The 18,733-nt window shown below is 29.1% G+C and overlaps 1 protein-coding gene across 4 annotated transcripts in view; it reads left to right on the forward strand.

The window, feature by feature from the left end:
* The window catches only part of Atf3 (Activating transcription factor 3), a 156,021-nt gene extending 142,697 nt beyond the window's left edge, over positions 1-13,324 (forward strand). For 2 of the 4 annotated variants that reach the window (XM_067045760.1, XM_067045762.1), the window contains 4 exons: positions 5,026-5,385; positions 7,601-7,708; positions 9,727-10,092; positions 11,042-13,324. In XM_067045760.1, coding sequence (XP_066901861.1) covers positions 5,056-5,385; positions 7,601-7,708; positions 9,727-10,092; positions 11,042-11,272 — 1,035 coding nt within the window. In that variant the 5' untranslated portion in view covers positions 5,026-5,055 and the 3' untranslated portion in view covers positions 11,273-13,324. The remainder of the gene's footprint in view (positions 1-5,025; positions 5,386-7,600; positions 7,709-9,726; positions 10,093-11,041) is intronic. The other 2 variants (XM_067045759.1, XM_067045761.1) reach the window with 1 other exon arrangement.
* The last annotated feature ends 5,409 nt before the right edge of the window (positions 13,325-18,733 follow it).

Genomic DNA, 18,733 nt, shown 5'->3' on the forward strand with positions numbered 1-18,733 from the left:
TTATTTATTATTTGAGTTGTTTGTATCTGTTTTGGCCCGAAACGTTGGCTGATATTAAATAGTTTATTTACTATTTGATTTATTTTGACCGCACCCAAACCATCTTCCTTTTAATTATCACACACGGCCTATCAATGATTTTCCAAAAAAAAAAGATTTTTACCTTTGTTATTTAGACGTTACAGTGGCACCTTAGGACTTAAGTTGGGTAAAAAAAGGTCAAAATTTGGACATTAAATATTTCAATACAATAAAAAATAAAAAAGCAATGTGTATAATATACTTATGTTTATAATAGAAAACAGTTTTAAAGAAAAAAAAAATTGGACGCGTCCCATCAGTGTGTCTGGTCCTCACAAATTTTTTACAACTCTCTGAAAATAAATATAATAATTTTGTTATACAATTAAATACGTTTGAGACTCCATGACGTTTCTTAAAACATAGACACAACAGAGCAAGATCGGCATATACTCAGAGGCTGATACAGCGTCTGTGCTTCACAACAAGACTTATCTTACGTGTTCCATCTGTAGGGGACCTCTTATCGTTGTTTCGTATTTATAACAAGCTTCATGTTATGATGAAATGGTTATTTAGAAATTGCGAGACGTTTTATGATTCTCTCGGGAAAAAAAAGTAAAAAACAAAAGAACAAGTTTATGAAACACGATAACAATATATTTTTTCTTATATTAGATTAGATATTTAAAAGAAAAAAAAGATTGTTTACACTCGTGCGTCAGATATAAACGAAATTTTATTTGGATGAGATCAGTTATTATTAATCGCAATGTTTATTACAGTAAATATTATCCCCAAACATTTAATGAACTTATAACAATTTACAGAAGTTTATTCATACTCTTCAATAAATACGGATAAAACAAAATATATGATAAGTAGTAGAAACGAGAGAAATCTGGGGGTTATAGATATACTAGGAAATACATTTGAACAGATAGATAGGTTTAAGTATTTGGGCTCTATAGTTAACTAGAAAAAAAGAAATTGATGTGACAATAAAAGTGAGGTTAAAAGCGGGAAATAGTTCTCATTTTTCAATTTCAAAATTGCTTATCTAGAGCTTATCCTTCCTAATTTTCCTTAAGGATGCGAAACCTGGCCTCTTATACTTAAGGAAAGAACTATGTCTTAAGGTTTTTTTTAAATAAAGTATTATGCAAGATATTCGGATAGAAAAAGGATGAGTTAATGATGAGCAACGAACGGATCCCTAAAATGTTAATTAACACTAAACTGACAGGTAAACGTCCGAGGAGTAGACCGAAACATAGATGGGAGGATTGCGTTAAGACTAATTTAGAATATTTGGGTTTGTAGGGGGCATATGTATCTAGAGAACGATTGGTGGTATCGGCACCGAACTTTGGGGTTCTCTAATTCTTAATTATTATTTTAACTCTTCAAAATTTTTATGATTTTTAAATTCTAATTTTATTAAAAAATCATGCCATGAATTAATAATAGACCTTATTGCAACAACTCAATGTGACTAGAGGGACAAAATCTATTTTTTTTTAAATTTTCTCTTCCAATGAAAATCCATATCTGCTGCTATTTAAGGTTTTTTACAAATCCTTGGTCTGTTTTGTTACCACAAAACATGGTTGCACAGATTGAGAACTTTCTTTCGTCTATTTCAGATTTACGACTCTATCTTTGCCGCTTGTGTAAAAACAATTTGCTCGTTTAATTCAACGACAAAATCTTTCATAGTTCATATTTATTCATTTTTTTATTGCTATTGACAAAAAAAAGGTATTTTTGAGTTGTTTTTTTTTTTTTAATTCTGGTATTTAATCCCTCTTATACTATTTTAATGAGGATAACATCAAGATGATTTTGAAGATTTCTTAATAGTAAGTACATTAATGTGACAACTTCGAACAAAATCGTATGAGCTGTTTTGGAAAAAATGGTAAAAACGTAAAAAATGGATAACATAAAGTGGCACTCTATTTGGTATAGTGGTAATTCAGCATAGTATACCCACGTGAGCTTAAAATGTGTATATCCGTTGAAAAGTTAGATACATTCCCTTTATTTCATATATTCAATAGTGAAAGTAAAGATGATAAAAGAAATAATAATTAATGAATTTTTGTCTATTCTATATTTTTTGGTGGGGGGGGGGAGGAGGGATACAAATACGTGTTTGAAATTTTAAAAATTAGAAAATTTGGTCAGTGTCAATTTTCTGTGAAAGTGAGAAATCATAATTAGGAAAATATCTGGCAAATAAGGGCATTATCATTTTCTGGCTTTTAATCACATAAATCGATGTCAGAATGGATTTAAAACAACATAGAATAACCCCAAATAAATAGACAATAACATGGCTGACGAATAAGTCTGATCCATATCCACCAATAAGATTCTTTAATATACCAATATATACTTCTAAGAAGATTTTAATATTAAAAACTACTTAGAATGTATTTGATCGAAAATTTCTTTCTAAGCAATCGGTGGGTTACACAACATTTCATGAATTTAATTTTGAAAATTGAATTACCTTAAATATGGAAAAGTTGACACTTACCGCTATGCTCCGTGACATATGATAATATTAACAATTCTGTCTTAATTTTAATTTTCAAACGGTCTATAACTTCCAACACATTACAAAAGACTGATCTACATGACTGTAATAAGGTCAATCTGGACATATGGAGTTGAGATTTGGGGATCCACTTAACCTTGGAATTCCTCTCATATCCAATCCTTACAATCCAAAATCCTCAATTCTCCTTACTTTGTCACAAATAAAATCATACATAAAGACCTTAATGTAACCGATCTAGCCCGAACCAGATATCACTCCTATTATAAACTCTCTAACCACTCAAACCCCCTAGTTTCTAATCTTCCATCCTCTTCCATTCCTGACAATCCTCCGAGGCCCCTGAAAAGAAGAAGGCCACGAGACCAGCTAATGTAAACTGTCATTAGAGTGCTACCAATGGGTAGTTTCTCTACACGCCTGTAACACTCCAATTTAACTTAGATCAGATTTACTAAATGTATTATAATGTACAGTTGTGAATAGCAATAAATAAATATTTCAAAAAAAAAATTAATTTTTTAAATATTTACTCTTAATATGAAATTTCCGGCATCTTAACTTATCTCCTTACAGCTGTGTGTCGCAAAATTTGTTCAGTGAGATTCTATTCTGCCTACGTGACTTTTATAGCGTAGATACCGCCATGATTGGTGGCGATATAAATCTCAATTCAACTAGCGAAGTTTTATTTATTTTTATACTGCGAGCTGCTTTCTGCCATATTTTAGTACTAATGAAACAAAAAAAAAATTTAAACGTCTCATAGCAAGTTACGTTTTATGACTGAAGCGTATGTGATTTATAAGAGCTTTTTCATGGTCTCAGTTGAACTAAATAAAGATCGTGAAGGCAGTCGCCTCCTTTGATAAATTGCCTCGAGCAATGCATAGAGGAGGCTTTGCCCGAAGGAAATTGCACTATTTTACAGCTTCCACTTCCTGTCAGGTCGAGGCCAACGATTATGCTGGTAACACTGGGTCGTCAAGTCCTCTATAAGATTCAACCTTTATCATTACCAGTTGTATCAATCTGATAATTTTTAATTTTACTATCTAATAAACGCAATTGATGGGCCAAACATAGTAATAATTTTTTTTTAGTAATGAAGTAATTTAAAGACTTCTCTTGTTTGCAGAAAAAATAGATGATTTATTAACCAGGCTGTCTTTAACAGAGTGTAGTTATCGGCTCAGTGCCATAGCGCCTTTGGAGGGGGGGGGAGGTGGCAAAATTCCACAATAAAATTTGAAACATTTTATTTCATATTTTTTGTCGCACCCACGATTTGGAAGGATTAAAATGAGCACGGAATTTTTTATAACTTATACCATCGTATAAGTTTTATAGTATAGTTTTGTCTTAACAAAACTGGGAAATTACCTTTCTTTACATAGATGTATAATAATGATATCTTGCTCTTTTGATTTATTTTGAAATCCAAGCTGGAAGATACCTCTGCCTGATATTATAATAATGCTCTGAAGATTCCTCATAATTGCCATGAGCAATGCCAGTTGTGAGAGTAGTTTTTAAAATTGAAATCGATCAAAAATTATTCAAGATCAACAGTGAGTACTTTAAGACTAACCAATCTGGCTATGTTTTCTATTGAGCTACTTAGCTCTTTAAAAAAAGTTCAAGAATAAAGTTTTAGTTATAGCTAAAATATTTGTTTGTAATTCTAATAATTATATTATTTTCAATAAAAATATTAATAGTAGCAGTATCATTCCAAGTCTATTTGTGTTTTCGAGTAAATTCCCAAATAACTTAATCTTGTCAATCATCAAGGTATAACATCTTGTCAGGATGTGGTGTAATGGAAGGGAATAGAGAAGTATCGATCCCTTTTCTGGCTCAAAAGAAAGGGAATTTCATAGAGAAGTGAGGAATCTCAATTTCGATCCTTAAATTCTTACTGCAGCTATAATATAAATTATTAAGGAGGAAAGTCAGTGGATGCAGATGATAACATTGTGTTTTAAAGATTCTTGGAAGATTGGGCTCTGTTTTTTAAAAAACAAAAATGAACCATTTTTGAGATGGGGCAGGAATCAGGTACTTGTCAAACCTTAACTTCCACAGCACCATGGTTGCTTTGGTTATTTTTCAGTTGGACAATGTAAATACTAAATAGTATACTGTTACTGATAGATAGTCATTGTAAAGTACACAGCTTTACCAATCGTATGTGTTGAATAGACTTTCTTGAAAAAAAAATTGTACTGTTTATAGGAATGTGCATGATATCACCTATATTTCCGATGAATTAAAGAAACAAATGAAAGATATCTAATGCGAGAGTTCTGGCAATGGTAAACTAGTTTAACTTTATTCTTTCTTATCCCAGTATCCTCCATACTTAAAAATATATGCCTGTTATTAAATCTATACATACTTCAGTAATATTAATTATTTTATTCTTATTTGTTTAGATGAGCAGTGGCTGACACACATAGAGCTAAATGATGTTTAACATGAGCGGACCAGGACTGCTAGGGGTGGCAGAGAACGGCGCCACCCCTCGCACACCAGAGATCCTCAACTCTCTGATGTCAATGACCAATCCATTCGACCGATTGAGGACAGCAACTGTTTCACCTCAGTCTGATGTGTCGAGCAGCCCTCCCAGCGTTCAGACTACCTGCTCCCAGCTTATCAAGGAAGGTCTTAAACTGACGATTCAAACCAAGCGGAAAGCCCATGGGAGTAGCAGTAGTTGTGGAGGTTCACCCCTCCTCAGTCGAGACATAGCTGGCAGTCCGGACTCTCTATGTGACAATTCGAATGAAGGGGTAAAGTTTATGTTTTGTTATATTATAATTAATATTTTTATCAAGTTTAGGTTTCAGTTCTAAATGATTTTTTTAAATTTAATTTCTGTCAAATTAATTTATTTACCTTTACTAGTCTTTTGAAAAACATTTAAATCAATTACCATTATTAGTGTTGATATCAAGAAATAAGGAATACCGTAAATTAGGCTTTATTAAATGGAATTATACACATGATACATGTGACATGAATAACTCTGATTATAACCTTAACTTAAACTAAAATATGTTCTAACAACAACTGATATATAAATATTAGTTGTATATGAATATCAACGGTACATGAATATCAGTGGTATATGAATATATTTATTTTAAATAAATATTAGTATATTTAATTGTACTAAACGATGGCAAACTCTTCCTCACCCAATCCAATATTGATTATTTGTGGTTTATCCTTTACTTATCAAGAGATCCCATAGGAATTTAATTTCTAACAAATCACATCAAGTCCTTAAGACTAAATCTAATAATGTCTTTAGGTTTTATTATTGCATGTTTCCAGTATTCCAATATGTAAAAATAGTTATAAATAAAAAATAAACAGAGACAAATAATAAAAAAAATAATTCCTAAGAAGAGAGAAAAAGAAAATTAATTAGAAAGTTAATTACAAGATCAATGACATTTACAGATTTAATAAAATAAATAATTGACTTCTAATGCGAAAAAAAAAGAAGTTAATTTGAGAAAAAGATGAAGAGAAAAAATAAATAAAATAGTAGTAATGTCAATAATAAAACTGATAAATATAGAAATTATAATAGGATGTCCTGTAGCTGCCTCAGCTTCAGGCTTCGAGATGAGGTTAGATTTCCCAAGTTGTAAGTTACTGCTCCTTTAACTGTCGCTACCTGGTAGTGGAATTTTATGAACTATTTCTTGACGTAAGAACTAAGTCTTCTACTGATTCCATTTGTTGTTCTCTATGAAATTAGCTATTTCTTACAAAGCAAAGGGCATCCACTGCAATTTTTAGAATCTTATTTTGATTTTTTTTTAAGGGAGAAAAATGGCACATGAAAAAATCTGTTATTGTTCTCAACTTGTAACTCGTCAGGTTTAGGTAAAATTTCGCTTTTTTCTATAATGATGAAAAGTCTGTATTGTTTCATACTAGATTTTGAGTGTATTTCCTTTTTATCCATTTCTTAAGATTCAAGCACTTTCCTTGCTACACTAATAGAAATGGTATAGTATGGTTGAGGGTCAATCAATTCTGTTTCTGAGCCCTTCCCTTCTCATTTTTCTTGAATTCTCCATGTCCGGGTGTCCACAATAGAGTAAACTTGTTACGCTTAGCTAAGCTGTTTCAAGATATCTAGACAATTCTACTCCAGCTATGGTGTTAATATATAGGACTGGGAAGCCTTAGTGCTTTACATGATGTATTTAGATCAATAAATCAATCTAAATGATTAATTGGATTGCCTATCCTTTTAAAATGGCAGAAAGAGTAGAGCCAATTTATTTATAAAATCAGCAAATAAAGACATCACTGGAGTCCTCACAACTAAATTAAACAAAGCAATTAATGAAGAGATACCTCCGTAAACCATATAACAGTAAGAAGTGAGGGAATATCAAGGGGGTTATTAGGAGCATACAGGTTATAAAAGGTATACCTGACAAAGGTAATCAAGTTACTTTAAGGAGGAAATTTGTAAACAAGAAATATTGGAAATATGGTTTTTCTAGGTATGGGTTGAGTGAAAGAGGATTTCATATTACTAATGAATTTTAGGGGATTATTATTTATAAATAGGGTCAGAACAGAAGGTATTTTAAGAAGGTTTGTCTTCTCTGCATTTAACTTCATCTCATTAGCAACTCCCCAGTGACTTATGCGATTAAATCAGTTTGGAGTTTTTTCAGTTAATAATGGTTCAGGTGGAAGGACAGGTATATTTGGAAATCATTAGCATTAATGGTACTGGGAGTGATGGAAGAGTAGGAGGAAGTGATTTAGGGTCCACTTATTTTTATTTTGAAAAAATTATTGAGCAAGATGGAGTGTTTTAGTTTTAATAATATTTTATCAATGAATTTGAGATAATTCTCTTAAACTGATTTTAACTTTGTTCCTTTAATTATCATACAGTACAGTTAGTGATATTCAATATTATTTTTATAAATACCACCCGACCTAATCAAATTTTTAATTTTGATATAGTTGACACCCGAAGACGAAGAGCGACGGCGTAGAAGAAGGGAAAGAAATAAAATAGCAGCAACTAAGTGTCGTCAGAAGAAAAGAGAAAGGACCAACAACCTGGTTTATGTAAGTTACTTTTAATAAGTTTTCTATCCTGATTTTTTTAATGTTATTTAGCACTAAAGTATGAGTCAAGTTTCAAATTTTTAATCAGTTATTCAAAATATGTGTTAACTTTAGGTAAAAATATTAAATTAAAGATTGTTTAACTCTTAAAGTAAAAAAAAAAAGATTTTTCTGTTACGATAATGTAGAATGCTGTAATGAAATGGGATAATTTTAAGATCATTATTTATCAAAGAATAAATTTTCTCTGTATAAACACGTTATATAAAAGAATAGTTATTTGGTGTACAATATAAAAGTAATATATTTTCTATATACAAAGTTTGCTAAGTTGCTTAATTAGGTCCAGTTGTGTTTTGAGGTGGGGTTGAGAGCTTTGGGTTGGTTGGGTGATGATGAACGTTGATGATCCTGCATCAGCAGAGCTTTAGCTTATAGTGAAACAATATGGCTTCAATGTTTAAAAATGTTATCAGAATGTAAAGTCCTTTATTCAAACTTTAAGTTTTTACTTGAAGAAAGTATGACTCCATAAATATCAATGGGGGATATCCGGTGTGTTTTATGTGATATTTTGTATTTTAAACCAAATGGTTATTCTTGTTCTTTATGATTATACATGGAAAAGAAATAAAAAATCAAATTTTTATTGATCAATTTAGTTTTGGAGTTGTTCTGTTTCCGTACCACACCCTGTATTATTATTTATCTTTTCTTTTTTTGTATTGCATTTTATATTACAAAGCATTCATTTTGTTTCTTGAAATTGTGTTGCAAGTATGTGTTATACTATTTACATGAGTTAAAAACATGCTCTTGACATTAGGTGATAAAAAATATCTTCAGTATAGAACATGGGCATAGGTAGGATTTCGCCAAGGGGGGAGCAGATCTCAAATAAAAAATATTAATCATCTGTTCTACGATGCTGGCCTTTTTTCATTTTTTTTTCAACAAACATTCGATAACAAAACTGACAAACTGTAAGTTATAATAAGAAGAATGGAATTTAAAAAATGTTCTTATTTATTCATTCCCCCCAATATTGTTAAAGATAAATATATGACGAATAATTGCACTCATTGAATCTTACCTTTTCTTCCGAAGAATCGACATATGTCCATCTATTCCCTTCAAAGGTGTGGTTGTGATCCGTAGAGATGTCAACTAAACAATGTTACCTTCCTAACTATAGTATGTTTCCAGAAAGAAATCATCTGTCTTATAAGTTCACTATTTTCTTTTTTTTGGGGGGGGTCCCAAAAATCATGGGGGAAGCCGCGGCTCTCCCCTGGTCCCCTCTGCCTACGTCTATGGTATAGAAGATACCTGCTGTTAAAATTTTTTTTTTTTATGTAATGGAAAATACAATAAAATTATTAATAGAAAATATTAAATAATGCACTATTAATTATAATAAAAAATGTCCATTATTTCTCAACCTGTTTATTTTCTTATTATTCCTTTTCTATGTTTTGGTCCTTCCAACCATTCTCAAGGATAACTCATTTTAAATATCACGGCTACAAGTTTGTAAAAAATTCCAGAAATGCCTGTGTCAGATTATATTTTAGTTTATCAACCTATTTCTTTTTTGACTAATACACTTTTTCTAATATCATTACATTTACACATTCTAATATAATCTTATAATTCTCATAATTTACAATACATTGTGTCAAAATCTCGTATAACCTTATAAGTATTGTTGATAAAGAGTGAATTAGTTAGAAAAGAAATAGGTTGATATACTAAAATATATGTTTTAGTTTATGCCTGCAATCTTTGACTACATTATAGCTCTGATATTTATAATAAGTTAATAAGGGCCAAAATAAAGGAGTAGAATAATAAGAAAATAGACAGGCTGAGATTTAATGGATAGTTTTTGTTATAATTGATAAATAAACCAGTTTCAAACAAGAATTCAAATTATATATCATAATATACTACTATATTTTTTATATAATTTTATATTTTATTATAACTGACCATTTAATTAATTTTAACATTTTCAGGAGTCAGAAGCATTAGAGACTCAAAATCTTGATTTGAAATCCAAAATTCAAGAACTTGAAAAAGAAAGGCGGAAATTAGTTGATGTACTGTCAGTTCACCAGCCAAATTGCAACAAACATCCGTTACCATCTACTTCTTCTTCTTCTTCCTCTTCGTCATCGTCTGTATATCAGGACTTTGGTCCTCGATCAGACTATAATCCATCTTGCTACCCTTCAAATTACGACATCATCTGTTCGAGCGAAACACAAATTTCATACCACCGCAATTCAACTGTCATTGAAGAAATTGGATATCTGAACCCTTATTTGTACAAAGAGAGGAGTATGAGAGAGCCTGTGAATCCATATAGTCGTCGGTCTGAGGTAATTTGGTATTACTGACTTTCTTTTTATTTAAATTTTTGATACAAATTATTTTTGATAGCATTTACTTTTCCTTTGAACTAATCTATAATATATGCACGAGATTCTTTCGCTTATCAAACGTCTTGAAGTCTCTCTAGAAAAGATTTGTTCATTTTTATAATTGCTTTTTAGAAAAATTATTCTCCAGTCTCAAATATCATGTAATAAAATTGAAAAATGCAATAAGAATTCCTTTCTATGCCATTGGCCTAAGTGAAATAACTTCTTCAAGAAGAGAAAATACAATATCTGACATATGTAGCAATGTATATTATCTTGTATATAAAAGTCAATATTTATTTTTTCGTACTTTAAGCACTGCCATACCCTTCATCCGATTGTTATGGGGCTTTTTCCTAAATGTTCTGGATTTTTCCAGAAAATTATAGGCTGGCTTAATTTTTTCTTTAAAAAAGTTATTAAAAAGATAAAGGATTTTTAGTCCATAGCTCAAAAAGTATACATTTTGTTCATGGTTATTACATCCCAATGAATTTGTCTCTTTATGAAGAATAAGAAAGGAATATTACTGATTCTATAGAATGATGTTTTATTCATTCAAAATTAAAAAAAAAAAATGAGGATTTTGGTTAGCAACAAAAAAAAAAGTTTTTTAGTTAGCTGTAATAATTTATGTTACTGTAGTTACCATTTTATCACTTAATCTATACATTAATTGATATAAAAGTTTCAATAGTGTTAAATTGATGTATTTACATCCTAAAATATAGCAATAGCAAAGCATTGCTGGGTCTGCTAGTCATAATATAAAAAAATATAATGGTTCACAAGTCACAATGAAATTATTATTATTATGATTATAATTATTATTTCTTATTTTTACATTTTTCTTAACCACTATTAATGGTTATGAAGCTCTGTTTTAATCTTGTTATATTTTTATCAGATGCACACCGATGAGATTTTGAGAGTTGATCGGAACTATGGGAATCTTGAAGGGGCTCGACCTTATCCAATAAGGCTGGTAGGAAGCACCTCTTCTTCAGACTATGAAAGCAATCCAGAACTTCTTGACAGCCCATCAACAGGAGGATACCAGTTCCCTGATGATCCATCATCATCATCAACCTTCTCATCATCCTCTTCAATCTTTCCTGCTAGCAGCTGTATTACATAAATTCTTATGTAACTGCATGAATAAAAAGTGACATTCATATGTTTATAGAGAGTAAACGGTGGCCTTTGAATATAAGAAATTATTTTTATAAAGACAAATAATGAATATTTTTAATATGTTAACATTATTATTATTTCTGTAATGATCAACATGCTGTGATAAATAGAATTAATAAAATTGTTCATTTGTAGATGTAAGGGACAAAAGCCAAACAGTACAATGTGTGCCTTATACCAGTTATCAGCAATATTTTGATCGATATTAACTCAAATCAAGAGCTATAAATAATTAATTTGTTGCTTAGTAGTCATTGTGAAATCTGTTGAGATTATGTCAGATGGAGTGATAAGGAATGAGCACAAAATTCAGCTAATAAGTGCTTTAAGATTGTTTATTATTAACGCTTTTAGTCTTCCAAGATACTGCTGCCTTTTGATGAATGGAAAAACCGATTGTTTGAATGAAAATCTAGCACTAGAGCACTAGTTTGCTGCCTTCCATTTTGTTCTATTCTCAAACCTTTTGGCGTAATCTCATCCCATTTTATAGTGTATAAAATTAATTAATTCCATTTCAGAAAATAATATATTTTCTTATTACTTTTAACCAAGAAATATCTGTTTTATATTAAATTATCATTTATATGTTGTGTAAATGTTAATTTCTCTATCCCAGTGAAAGATGTGTACTTAGATTAAAAATGATATATTTATTTTTTTATCATATTTTTGATTAGTTATTTTCCAAAAAATGTGGATTTTTTCCCAAGATTTGGCCTTCCTAATGATCGGGTGCCAATGAACAACCAATTAAGGCCATCTCTTTCCAGTCTTTCTATTTGTTTTAATATTAAGATTTTTTGTTTTTTGTTGCTTAACTGTCTTCAATTATAAAAATCAATAAATCTACAAAAATCAATGATTCATAATGTTACCCATTTGAAGTTTATAGATAGTAGAAATTTCTGTTTTTAAAAGCCTGCAGTACCAAGATTCTGAAATTGTAAATGTAAATAGCAATTCTGGTACTGTGTGGTTTTGTAATACTTTAAAAGTAATTTATAATCGTGGTTTACAATTCCATTTTGAAAATATGTATTCATTATGTCATTAATTTTGATATCATTGAAATTATTGTGTGATATGGTCTAGAAGTTTAAATTTATAATATAAAGATACATGTACATGAACATATATAAGGATATCTCCAATAGACAGTTTTAGTGCTAAGAAAAATGTAAGATCTAATATAACTCATCTTCACCATTCGGAGAAATGTGTTTGACAATATCAGATTTTCAGGAAACAGACTTATTCTAGATGTTCTCTTTTTTTTTCTTAAATTTAATTTTTAAGAACTATATATAAAAGGATACAACTAGTGTAGGACCGATTAAGTCCTTTTATTATTTTATTTTGAGTTTTTTCAATAATATCTTCCAACAATAAGTTGATACTATTGAAGAGTTAATGCTTGTGATATTGAAAGTAGGGAAGTCCATAAATTTACTGTTAATACGGTTTTTTTTCGGAATGTTAAAAAAATGTATTTTAATAATGAAATTATTGATATATATATATTTTTTATATTTATCTATGTTTACCAAAATGCCTTATAATAAACCAAACATGGGAAATTTAATGTCCTGGTGTATTATTAGTAATAATTAGTTACATGTAAGATTTGTTTTATCCTGTTGATAATTAAAAAAATATATATGAAAAAAATAACTGTGATTTTTAATTCAAAATTGTGGATTAGTATTTTGTTGGATATGAGATATCCTTAAAACATAAACTGCTGGACACAAAGTAGCACATTAGCAAAATTATATCAAAAATATTATTGCATTTCAAATATTACTATTATTTTAAATTCGTCATTGGAACGCTTTATTATTTACAAGTTCAGAAAAAAAAAGTCAGACATAAATATTGGTTTTGAATTTCTTTGTACTGTTTTTAATTTCTTAAATAAAATTATACCTTTAAATTTATATTATGGTGCTTCAATCATTTCTTCCTTAAATACTACTATATCATTAAAATTAAAAAAAAAAAAAATAATAAAAATAAAAGAATAATTTTTTTTTCTTCTGGAGCAAGAAAACTTATAAAGAAAAAAATAATTACTACCAAATATAAGTTATTTTTAATTTTTTGTTTCTTTTTGAAAAACATCCTGCAAAAAGTATTAAGAGAATTTCACATAAATTGTAGAAATAAACTGCATTAATTCTAATCAAAGTCCCAATAGTTTTACTCGATAATTTTAACATTTATGCAATGTTTAGCCATTTTCAAAACTTTTTTTTCTATAAATCAACAGAGTTAAATGCTGTTTGTATTTTAAAAATTTGTTAATAAAACTTAAAAACTATCTTTCAAAAATCTTTAGAGATACGTTCGCTCAGTTCATTCATTCAGCCCATAAGGTTTGGTCTATTAAAAAAAAAAAAATGGTTCTTTTATCCCCTTAATAACTAAATTCACACACTTTTCTCAAACCAATTTTTATTGTTATCTTTGATTTCTCAACATAAAAGACTATATAACTATAAAAATTATTATTAAAGAGAACCAACAAAATTTAACAGTCATTAGAAACTGATAAAAATTGTATTTTAATGAACAACCTGGATTACTATACCTTCCATTGGACATATTGCCAAATGTTTATCCAATGGGAGTATAACAGTATCAGCATCAAGAATTTTAGCATTTTCAGCTTGGTTGTAATAGATTGTTTCTCAATTTATTATGCAATTTAATAATATTATATTATATTTATATAGCTTTTATTGATAGTATCAAACATTAGAAAAATGACCAATTATCATATATAAGTGGAAATGGTTTTGAATTTTTTAAATTTTTATTGTTTTTTTACTTCTACTGGAAATAAGATTATCCATAGCTATGTTAGTTCTCATCTTGGTTATTTGAACTATACATGTAAACAATTAAATCTTTCAGTATGATTATTTTCCACCAAAAAAATAATATTGAGGTTAAGCATGGCTTATCATATTATTTTTCCCATTATAATTATTTTTTATTTTGTCAATGTATAAATTTATATAGTAAACAATTTTTTTTTCTCATAAATTTAAAGAAAAATCTTTGATACCTTAACGTAAATGAAGGAGACTCCATAATGTTTTAAAGGAAAAAGTCACGTTTAATATTTCGACATTTGAACACGGAATTATGTTGTAGATATCATTGCATAATGAATTTGCCCAGCAATCGTAGTTTTAGCTTTTTCAACTCGCCTATTCCTATTAGTCTTTTGTTTTATTATATTCTAATACTGCAAATAAACTCTGAAGGGAGATAATTGTTTACTGTTACAGATACAGAAATGTGGATGGTATATTTTGATATTGTGGACTATCAATATTCTGTAAATTTTAAAAATCAAGCATAAGCCATTATTATTGAAAAATTATAGCAGTAAACTTTTATAAATGGTTTTTAAAAAAGAAAATGCATGTAGTATTGAAATGGTTAAGATCCAAATAGCTAACATCAAATCACTTTAAGGGGAGTAGAGGTATGGGTAGAAGTTTCGTACCCTTCACATATTGGTTTTCCAAAGAAAAAAAATGGTATTATAAGATATCAAATCTAACATGCATGATGAGAGGTTAAAAAATTTTCAAATTTGATATTTATTCAAGTTTTAAAAAGGGTTCAATATTGTTAATTTTCTTAGATCACAGCCTGAAAATGACTATTTGAAAATTGTCTTTGAAATTAACTTTTTTTTTTTTAATAGAAGGTAATAAACATAAAAAGCAAATATAACGAGAACACAATTTTTTAAGAAAAACTTTCATCCAGCAGCTTATGTCAAATTTCTTGATACTAAAAGCCAAATCATTCCGATAAAATTGTACATACATTTTCATGATTATTGTGTATCTTAGAAACAATCAGTAATTATTAGAGAACATTGTGTCATGATTGTACATAAAAGATGATCATTCCAAATCGATTGATAAGAAACAAATTTTATTTTCTGAATTTGTTATATTCATTTTTACCACATTATATCTTGTATTTGATTACAGTTTCCATGGAAAATTATTTATCTGATTTTTAATTTAAAATTTATTGGCCATGTTAATTTAAAATAATTTGTGCCATTTTTCTACTTATTATTTTATAAAATATAAGAATGTTTGGAATATCAAATATTCATGTCTTCCATTACTTCACTTCAAGAGTAATAATTACTTTTAAAAGATATTAATTTGATATATTTATGTTACCTTGTTTAGAATTATTTTATTCGCTACCTTAAGTGTAATAACTTAGCTTTAAATAGTTTTAAAATTGTTTACTTCAAAAAAGAGTAAAATTGTAAACATCATTTTTTATTGTTTAATCATACGTTATTCTGTTTATTTTTGTTTTTTGTTTTTATTAATTAATGAATAATTGAATAAAAATCTCATATGATGTTAAAAATTACTTAAACAAAGTTAACAAATTGGTGCTTTTTTTTTTTCTTATTTTAACAAAGTTGTTAATTGTTGACAAAGACTTGTAACAATTGTATTTTTTTACCTTCAAATATAGAGTACCTTTTGTACCTGAAAAAATCAAAAAACAAAACTCATAATCTTTTTATTTCTTTGTTTATTTGGGGTTAACACCCTTAAAAACCTCAAGAAGGGTGGGAATTAGAGGTCATTAACTTATTCTGATTAGAGCAATTCTATTCAAGAGTCCACCTGGAGAACCTTCCTTAAGTAGGGTAGGGAAATGATCATATAGTCCTTGGTTTAGAAGGTTATAAATTGTTAACAGTAGATACTATAGCATTATTACAAAATTAAATCTTGGTATAACATATCAAAAACTCAATATATTGATTTTAAATTACTAAAAATTTTGTAATTCAGATAGCTAAAAATTGTTAAAATTCATAATATTGACATTCAGACACTTATTTATTGATCTTTATGTAATGAATTTTATGGTATTTAGCCTCATTAAAACAATTAATATGTGCAATGTGATGCATAATATAAACAGTATTTTTGCATAACTAGAAATGTAAATATTATGTACTTAAGCTTAGTTACACAATGAAATTACTTATGAAATACTTACCTGAGCTTACGTAATATGTTCTGTTGCCTCAACACTGGCTATACTAGCTGAAAATAAGTATAAGGCCCTTCACACATAAACAAAACTTATAGTGTTCCGAAATAAACTAAACTTGACCAGATAAGAGTGGGATAAGGTTTTAGAAGGTCTCAGAAAGATTCATGTATAGACTTGCTATTTTGTTTTAGTGAAGAGAGGATAGACAGGTAATATAGATACAACAGGTCACTGTTGTGAAAAATTGTTGCAAAAAAGAAAAATATTTTATTAAGTTCTTTTAAGTCAATCAAAAATTAATGCTGTTGATGTACTCATGTGGTGCATGGGTTAGTAAAGAAGAACAAGCATCTATAAATTTGAAAGGTAATTACTATAAAATATAAAACGATATATAAATATGTAATTGGCAGTTGACAATAATAAGTGTGTTTTGGTTATAATTTAAAATATAACAAAATTTCAATTAGGAACTATTTTAAGAATATTGCTACAAAAAAAAAATTAGGAAAGATAAAAACATAAGATATAACAATAATGAAAAAAGGTATGAAAAACTATCAATACTAAAAAACTTAGTTTTAAAGAAAATGAATTTTGGCTATTTTTCAAGAGGGTTAATAAACTTTAAATGTATACCTGAAGATGGAGAAACAGTCTGAAACATAATAAGAAATTTTTAATATTTAACTTGTGTCTAAGGGATTAATTTTTTTATGTTTTTTATTTGTTCAAGAAATACTCTCACTACTTTCCACTTCTTTATTTACTCAATGGAGACGTTTTGGTCATTAGTCCATCATCTGGTCCACTCAATAATTATATTAGAACAAATTAGATCTTATCAACCCTTTAGATTCATTTCTATGTTTACATAATTCATGATTATATCTCACACTATATAACAATCATTTTAAGAATTGAAAGAAATTATACCAAAAATGCAATATATAAAATATTAACAAACAACTTTTATCTACACAGGATGATTAACAATTTGTGGTATAATTATGCCAATAATATAAGAAATCAATGTACTAATAATAACAAAACATAAAATAGAGAAGAAAAAGTAAAGATGGAAATGAGAAAACTAAATGGTGTAATAAGAACAAAAAGGGCTTCTTCTCCTTCAGTATTCTTCCATTAGATAACCAGATAAGGGATTAAAATAAGGAATTTAGTGGTTCTGCTGGGGTCCTCCAGGCTTCCAGAGAGCATTATCTACACCTCAGATGAAGAGATCAGTCTTGGAATAGGCAAGCTCTTGGTTTGTTATGCCCTGTTTGTAAGCAGAAAATTAAGACCTTTCCTTGTTTAACGAGTTCATGGATGGTATCTCCTGAGTTGTGATGTGGGTGACTCCTAATCCATCAAAAGGTAATGGTGGCTTTATTAGCATCCTTACTTCTTCCAGCCTGAAGGTACAGTCGAAGGCTTCCTCATTTGGCCAGCTGTCATTGGTCTACCCTCTTGTTTCCAGCTAGGTCACAGAGTCCAGAGATCCATTGCAAGATGATTTGCTTGTTCATGGCCATTAGGCTTTCAAGTTTATGGCAAGTTTTCTAAGGCCTTTGCCACAATTCAACTTTAGAGTCTGTAACACTTCGGCATCAGTAAGGAATACAATTTTTGAGTTTTCGAGCATTTTAGTGACCTAAGCAGTTTCAAAGTTTCTCCAAGAGCTTCTTGCTGCTCAGACCAATAATTCAAAGAAGCAAAGCCAGCTGGAGCAGCCTGTTCAATTTGTTTCCAACATGAAACTGTAAATGGATTCTAGCTCTCCATTTAGCGACCATCTATCAGCATATACTTGATTCCACTCATCCTTTGGGTTTTTGGTGTTTAGATGCTGCAGAGAAAGATTTTTCATATGCCCCTCAAAAATGTTCTCTTTACTTTTAATACCAGGGATGGTTAGAATGATTTGTGGTTCTAGAAATTCAAGCCAGGGAAGGTTTTTTAGTATATGTTATTTTTCTACTACTTTGGATTGTTCTATTGGCACCTGTCTTTCATGGATTTCAGAAGTCAACTTTGAAGAGATGTGGAGAATGCTTTGCCATTTTATTTTTGCTAATATTTCTTTTTATTACCCTTTTTTGAAAGGTGTGGTTTGGGACAAACTTAGCTTTTGCATCTAGGTGTAGAAGTTTCATATCTCTAGAAAAGGGCTTAATTTTAAAATTATTAACAATGAAAAAGAGAGAAAAAAAAGAAAACAATAAAAATGAATATAAAATAAACAAATATTACCATTTTAGATAAATATCAAGAAATCCCAGTATTATTAAAAAATCATGGATCATAAAGATGTAAAATTTGGATTATATAATCATAA

Source organism: Halyomorpha halys, unplaced genomic scaffold, assembly GCF_000696795.3.
Source record: "Halyomorpha halys isolate HHAL.00 unplaced genomic scaffold, Hhal_1.1 Scaffold31.1, whole genome shotgun sequence".
Lineage (NCBI taxonomy): Eukaryota > Metazoa > Arthropoda > Insecta > Hemiptera > Pentatomidae > Halyomorpha > Halyomorpha halys.